Source organism: Coregonus lavaretus (assembly GCF_964263955.1).
Source record: "Coregonus lavaretus genome assembly, chromosome: 11".
NCBI classification, from domain to species: Eukaryota; Metazoa; Chordata; class Actinopteri; order Salmoniformes; family Salmonidae; genus Coregonus; species Coregonus lavaretus.
The window spans coordinates 30,431,811-30,439,447 of record NC_139998.1 but is presented as its reverse complement, the minus strand read 5'-3'; the positions used below and the strand labels follow the sequence as shown (position 1 = coordinate 30,439,447).

Sequence of the window (7,637 nt, the reverse complement as noted above, 5' to 3'; positions counted from 1 at the left end):
CAATACACTATTATTGTTGCCTATAACCATTGTCTACCAAGTCTACTCAACTGCTTTATTGTGATAGCCCTATTGATCTATGACTGTGGCCTATAGGCTATGGGTCATTCTACAGATTCGGTGCCTTTTGTGATTGAGGAGGATGAAACAATGAACATTAAAATCTTAAGCTTTTTTTTATTTGATGTGACAAAGTAATGTGTGTACTTGATAGAAAATACATTTTCCCATCTCAATGTAGAGTATTAAGTTATTATTCTGTATTATTTTCTCAAACAAGTCCAAATTTAATTCAACCCCGTCACAGTCATTTTGTTATTCAACTATTCATTTTTCCAATAAGCTTGAGATCAGCTTCTGGCATAATCTCACAGTTTAGATGTCCCTTGTAAATAATGGCATATTGTAATTAAAGAGAAAATCAAGAAAAACTGACCAGCACCATCCTTTCCAGTTTACGATGAAGAAATGTCTAATCTAACTCCACATTTTCGCAAGAAATGTGCAAGAATGCTGCGTAATTCCTGACAAAATTGAAATAGCCTTATTTACCCTGATTTAATACACACAATAAAAACACTATTGATGTTATATTTTGTGTATTTAATACAAAAATGTAAAAAAATAATCTCGTAACAGGGATGAATGCACCGCAACAGGTTTGAAAATCATGTAACAGGGTTGAGTGAAAAGCATCACGTGTCATATGTTTTATCTTTTGAGATCACTAACATGTTGCCATTTTTTAAACATTTTAAACATTTTTAAACCTACTGTCAACATAGCTTTTAAAATCTAAAGAATCTAGATGAAAGCTAGACAGAGTAAAACACATTAATGAACTAATAACAGTAACAACATTTCATTGATTTCATAAAAATATCCATCTGATAATGGCAGGAGTCTGTTTGAACATTGAGCAAACATCTTAACATTGATAACCTATATAGGTCACATGTTGCCATTTTTTAACATTTTAAACTACTGTCAACATAGCTTTTAAAGTTTAAACAATCAAGACGAAATCTAGACAGATTAAAACACATTAATAAACTAACAACAGTTACAACATTTTCATTGATTTCATAGAAATATCCAGAGTAATGGCAGGAATGTCTGTGTTGTTTGAATGTTGGAACATTAAGCAAACATCTTAACATTAATAACCTATAGGTAAGCCTACAGTTTGTTCACCATTTTTACTGAGAGAGCCTAGCCCACACTTCCTTCTGTATTTCCATGTGCCTAGAAGTCACCGGTTTAGGGGGATCAATGTGTTCCAAGATGTCCTCAAATGGATACCACTGGATATCATAAAGAAGTGGCCAGAAGTACCTATTTGGTCCAGCACAGCACATGCATTTGACCTGCACATGGGATTCATCTGTGGCTAGAATTATTCCGGGATAGAAATCGTCATCATATTTGGCCACGCACCATTTCCCTCATATGTCTGGATTTGCCCAATCAACCTCCCTCTGTGACACGACTGATGTAACTTTAGGGGTAAATGTGAAATGTTGTGTATTGAAACACTGGCATTCCAGTTTCTTGTTGTGGACTGTGCACATACAGCTTACATCACGGTAGGCAATTTGCCTTGCAGCCACACAAACAACTTGGTGGATCCGCATTGTGGATGGAACTACTGGTAAATTGGCTGGCATACCTTGGACGGCTTTCTCGATGGCCTCGTCTTCAATGAAGTAAAGCTTGATGGCAGTGTTGTTCTCCTCTAAGACCCTGTACAGAGTATGAGCATTTGGGATGTCACATCCTTGACTTATCAGCCTGTCTGCGGTTCTTTTTAGGGTTGCACCAACACCATCTGGTGCTCCCTTCCCATGTCCAGGAGAATTACCTGACCACCGGCGCGCGGATGTCCCTCACCTTCCTCTCTATGTGTGTTTCCTTTCTGCTGCTGTTTTTTCCATTGTTGAATCTGAAATTGTAGGTCAAGGTCAAGTCAATGACCTGCTTACTCTTCAAGACTAAATATTGTATCCTTTTAATCACTATGTAGTAAAATGAACATGAACTTGCAGATAATACTCTTAAATATGTCAATGTATATAGGAGAGAGAACAAATTAATTGTCACTTTTTTAAAGTTATTATTTTCAAAAATTCCTCGTACTTTTAGTTGATACTGTAAAACCGTAAACAACAAACATTCAACAAGAAAATATGATTGGTATTAAGCAATATACATTAAATATTGCTAAGATTTAACAGCTATTCAACCCTGTAACAGCCATTCAACCCCGTAACATTGAAAAATGTGATGGGGTTGAATGTGACAGGGTTGAAGATTTTGTGCTAATCTGTTGCTAATTCGGGATGCTAGCAGCTAGCAGTGTGCCACATGGCCTTATTCAACAAAATACATTGTTATACTTCATAGCTATAAAAACAATTATTGGTAAAATCTTAACTATGAATTCCCCCCCCCAACAGAGTTGAATACCTGAGATTGACAAAGCCCATATGTGCTTAAAAAAACATGAAATATTTATAAAAAGTGAGAGAGCAGCTCACCACTTGTCACACCAGGCTTCTCTGAAGACTTGTATGATGTCACTTCCTCATAAATGATGTCCACAGGATCAAACCATTATTTAATTGTGAGTGGGGGTATTGTTGTGTTACGGGGTTGAAAGAAATACAAGGACAGGGGTAAAAGCCTGAATTTCTCAGAAAATAAAATGTCTTATGCTGAGAAAATGGATTATGCATAATAAGGGGGCATATACAATTAATTTAACAAAAAAAAAGCATTATTATTTAACACTGTGTACTCAAAATGAGTCACGCCATTTGCATGATGGTCAATAGGGACAGCCGAAATTCTTAATACTCCTAAGAAAAGCAAACATATAAGTATTGAAATTCATCTCTGTTTAAAATCATATTCTCTACTCCATATTAAAAACATGTAAAACTTTGAAATGTTGTAATTTAAGTGTAGTTTGATAAATGTTCTGACAAGTTATAACACTAGTACATCTTGGGACACTGACAATACTGAAATGTCACCGAATCTGTAGAATGACCCCTATATATGCAGCATGCATAATAGGCCTACTAGCCATTGAATAGCATGATGCTCTCTTGACGACTTTTTCCTCAGGCATTTAAAACAAACGTTTTTAACATTTTCTTAGATAGGGTCTGAAACATCAGACAACCCCTCATCCGTTTGCTCTTCACGCATGAAAGAGGCCTAGCCAATCGTACACATTTATAAACATGATTTTCATAGGAGACTGAAAATCCCACATTTTGACCGTCTAGTGCCAATTGGTGGTTTAAGAAAATGAATTGATTTATTTATTTATTCCGTTTATACTATTATATTGCCCATTTTGTAGAAATCTCTCCCCGTTGGTTCTCATTGACGTCAGTCTATTTTAAGAGATCCGCCCTCTAGCTCAAGTTGCAAGCAGTGAGTGGTGAATGGTCACCCATCTTTCGATTACGGGCACACAAGGGTGAATTGCTCCTGGATCTGGATGCGGGCATCCTTTCAATGATTCCGCACTGTGGTTCGTGTCTGTGTTGTATTCACTTCATGGGATAGGCAATGCTCTGTGTCTTGGCATTACAATCTTCAGCTGCTGCTCGTCTGGTTGATCGGAAAATGTAGTCATTCAATGTGACATTAGCCTACTTCTATGCTGTGTTCAGATTATTACTCTGGTCCTAGACGCAGATCAGCAATTCTGTGAAAAGATGTTGAGCCGAATAATGAGTGGCAGTATCCGGAATCTGGATAGAGAATACGACTGCACCGTCAGACTCCTGGATGATACGGAATATACCTGCACAATTCAGGTCAGTCACTTACTATATTCCGACAATAACTGTTTATAGGCCCTCAGTAGAGCATATCAAGTGGTGAAATTGTCTCTCATAGTAAGAAAAGCGCGCACAGTGTTTTGGGATGCTACAGCAAGTGCCTGCATCCCGCAGGTCCCGCGATAGTCACCGTCTGAATCTATTGTTGTGTGAATCATTTGTTTTCTAACACATTTTATTGCAATATGCCATCTGACTTGATGCAAATATAGATGATGTCGTCGTCTGATAAATAGACTGGATGCTCTCAGGACCTTATCGACATTTCTGTGGTTGACCAAAACATGGCAAAAAAGGAAATGGTTTATCGCAGACAAATAGCCTACTGGTATTGTTATTATTCACCATGCGCGCTCGAAGTTTGAAAAGTGACCAACAACCTCTCGAGTACTTGATTTTATAGTCTTTGAGCAGCATTGTATTTCCAATGTCTATATTCATCGTTTTATAGAGGAATTACTCTGACAGTGAGAGTTACAATGTAGCTGTAACATAGATACAATCTAGTTTTAACATAGTTACAATTTAGCTGTATCAATTCAAATGAATGCAGAGGAGAAAATCCCATCACTGTCAGGTTTTATATGAATCTGTCAACAAAATCAATACTTACAATAGAGGTCTATGTTATTGTGAGACCTTTATTGTGTTTTTATAAGGTGGGACTCTTATTTTGAAATGTTAGCAAAGGTTCATGGGTAATGCTTGAGTTTGAAGGGAAAGAAGGAGCCACACTCTTGGCTCACTTTATTATTTTGTCCCAAATAAATTGTGTAGCACTCAGTCTGATAATAAACATTGAGTCTAACACTGAAGTCGCAGTGTCCCTGGTTTACATTGTTATCATCAGCCTTACATCAGGGGCGATCCCCCCCATCAACAATTTTTATATATATACAATTTAAGCTCATTTACTGCATTTTACACAATTTAAAAACTATCAAATGCAATTTAGAGAACAGAAAAAACAAGCAAAATTACTCTAGCCATTATCACCTTTTTGCTGTAGCTTCATTCACCTCAGGGCAATTCCACTAATGGCATTGCTCTGAGACTTAGATTTTTCACTTTTAAACTTATGCCAAACAAAAACCATTGATTTGGAAGTTTAACAAACCATGAAACAATGCACAGGACTACTTTGAACAATTTGCACTGAAAATGTTACAAAAATACATTTACTGGGAGAACTTAGTTTTTTTATGTGACCACGTTTTCATATTTATGGATATGAATGTCATTCACTTCATGGTGATGTATCCTAAATAGGTACACAACGGTATAAATATGCAATATCCTCCTTTGCATATCTGGGTATTATTCTACACACTGGCTATTATTTTAATGAGCTCCACCCCCAAACAAGACCAAATTTGGTTGGTCCGGACCAGACCAAATCTGAACCAATCATATACGTCTATGTTTCACAAGTTTGGACATCCAAGTACAGCATAGTAGAGTACAGTGGAATACAGTACAGCACAGCACAACACAGAACAGTAGAGTATAGTACAGTACAGTACATTATAGTGTACTCAATTATAGTGTGCGCTACTGTGTACTGTACTGAACTCCACTCTATTCTACTCTATTGTACAGTACAGGACTGTACTGAACTATACTCTGCTCAACACTTTTTACTTTACTGTACTGTACTCTACAGTGCTCTACTGTACTGTACTGAGCTCTCCACACTTGTGACAACCATAGACGTCTATGACTGGTTCAGGTTTCCGGACAAAATCTTAACCAATCATGGACGTCTATGTTTGGGCCAAATCAAGGCCTGGACCATAGCAAAAAACAAAAACGACGTCTGTGGACGTTGAAATCCAGGCCAAATTTCAACAACTTTTCAACATCCATGGACATCCGGTGTCAGTCTGTGCTCAGTGGTTAAGGATGCTGGTTACAGTAAATGGAAAGAGAGGGGGCTCATGAGTAGGTGTCAGTAAGAGCCGGTAGAGGTGACATTAACTGGAGATAGAGGAAGAGAGAGAGGGAAGGGTTGTCCAGACTGTTTTCACACTTGCTTTGACCACCATACGACAGAAAGAGAAAGAAAACAGTTATGACTTGAACGTAACTGTATGCCAGTGGAAGGGAGAACTGTAGCAGATGAACCAACTGTGGTTTGTGACTACTATGATTTCCCACTGTAGCCAATTAAATTGCAGTAATTCCATTATTGATTTTTCGGAAGTTACGTTACCAATTTGGTAACAGAATTTCGAGTTTTATTCACTTAATAATTCATAAACCAAATAGATATCAGTAAAAACACTATAACTCATTGGTAGTTCTACCTTGACTTGTTACTTCTGTGAACTTTCATTATCCTCCCTCCCAGTGTTGGGGAGTAGTGAACTACATGTAGTTCAACTAGTAATTTAACTAGTTTTAATTTAACATTTTACAGTAGCTTAGTGGTAGTTGAACTTAATTTCTGTAGTTAATTACCTTTTTTGCCATGTAGCGTTGTAGCTTACTACTGGAACTACAGACTACTGTGAGGGAAAAAAGTATTTGATCCCCTGCTGATTTTGTACGTTTGCCCACTGACAAAGACATGATCAGTCTATAATTTTAATGGTAGGTTTATTTGAACAGTGAGAGACAGAATAACAACAACAAAATGTTATAAATTGATTTGCATTTTAATGAGGGAAATAAGTATTTGACCCCTCTGCAAAACATGACTTAGTACTTGGTGGCAAAACCCTTGTTGGCAATCACAGAGGTCAGACGTTTCTTGTAGTTGGCCACCAGGTTTGCACACATCTCAGGAGGGATTTTGTCACACTCCTCTTTGCAGATCTTCTCCAAGTCATTAAGGTTTCGAGGCTGACGTTTGGCAACTCGAACATTCAGCTCCCTCCACAGATTTTCTATGGGATTAAGGTCTGGAGACTGGCTAGGCCACTCCAGGACCTTAATGTGCTTCTTCTTGAGCCACTCCTTTGTTGACTTGGCCGTGTGTTTTGGGTCATTGTCATTTACATTTACATTTTAGTCATTTAGCAGACGCTCTTATCCAGAGCGACTTACAGTTAGTGCATACATTATTTTTTATTTTTCATACCCCCCGTGGGAAGCGAACCCACAACCCTGGCGTTGCAAACGCCATGCTCTACCAACTGAGCTACATCCCCGCCGGCCATTCCCTCCCCTACCCTGGACGACGCTGGGCCAATTGTGCGCCGCCCCATGGGTCTCCCGGTCGCGGCCGTCATGCTGGAATACCCATCCACGACCCATTTTCAATGCCCTGGCTGAGGGAAGGAGGTTCTCACCCAAGATTTGACGGTACATGGCCCGTCCATCGTCCCTTTGATGCAGTGAAGTTGTCCTGTCCCCTTAGCAGAAAAACACCCCCAAAGCATAATGTTTCCACCTCCATGTTTGACGGTGGGGATGGTGTTCTTGGGGTCATAGGCAGCATTCCTCCTCCTCCAAACACGGCGTGTTGAGTTGATGCCAAAGAGCTCGATTTTGGTCTCATCTGACCACAACACTTTCACCCAGTTCCCCTCTGAATCATTCAGATGTTCATTGGCAAACTTCAGACGGGCCTGTATATGTGCTTTCTTGAGCAGGAGACCTTGCGGGCGCTGCAGGATTTCAGTCCTTCACGGCGTAGTGTGTTACCAATTGTTTTCTTGGTGACTATGGTCCCAGCTGCCTTGAGATCATTGACAAGATCCTCCCGTGTAGTTCTGGGCTGATTCCTCACTGTTCTCATGATCATTGCAACTCCACGAGGTGAGATCTTGCATGGAG

General features: G+C 39.0%; 1 protein-coding gene across 2 annotated transcripts in view; it reads left to right on the top strand.

The window, feature by feature from the left end:
• Positions 1-3,731: 3,731 nt before the first annotated feature.
• Positions 3,732-7,637, top strand: part of LOC311136816 (FERM domain-containing protein 5-like) — a gene marked incomplete at both ends in the record, with an annotated part of 101,543 nt that continues 97,637 nt past the window's right edge. For both annotated transcript variants that reach the window (XM_084171105.1, XM_084171104.1), the window contains one exon: positions 3,732-3,833. In XM_084171105.1, the coding sequence (XP_084027231.1) occupies positions 3,732-3,833 (102 nt within the window). The remainder of the gene's footprint in view (positions 3,834-7,637) is intronic.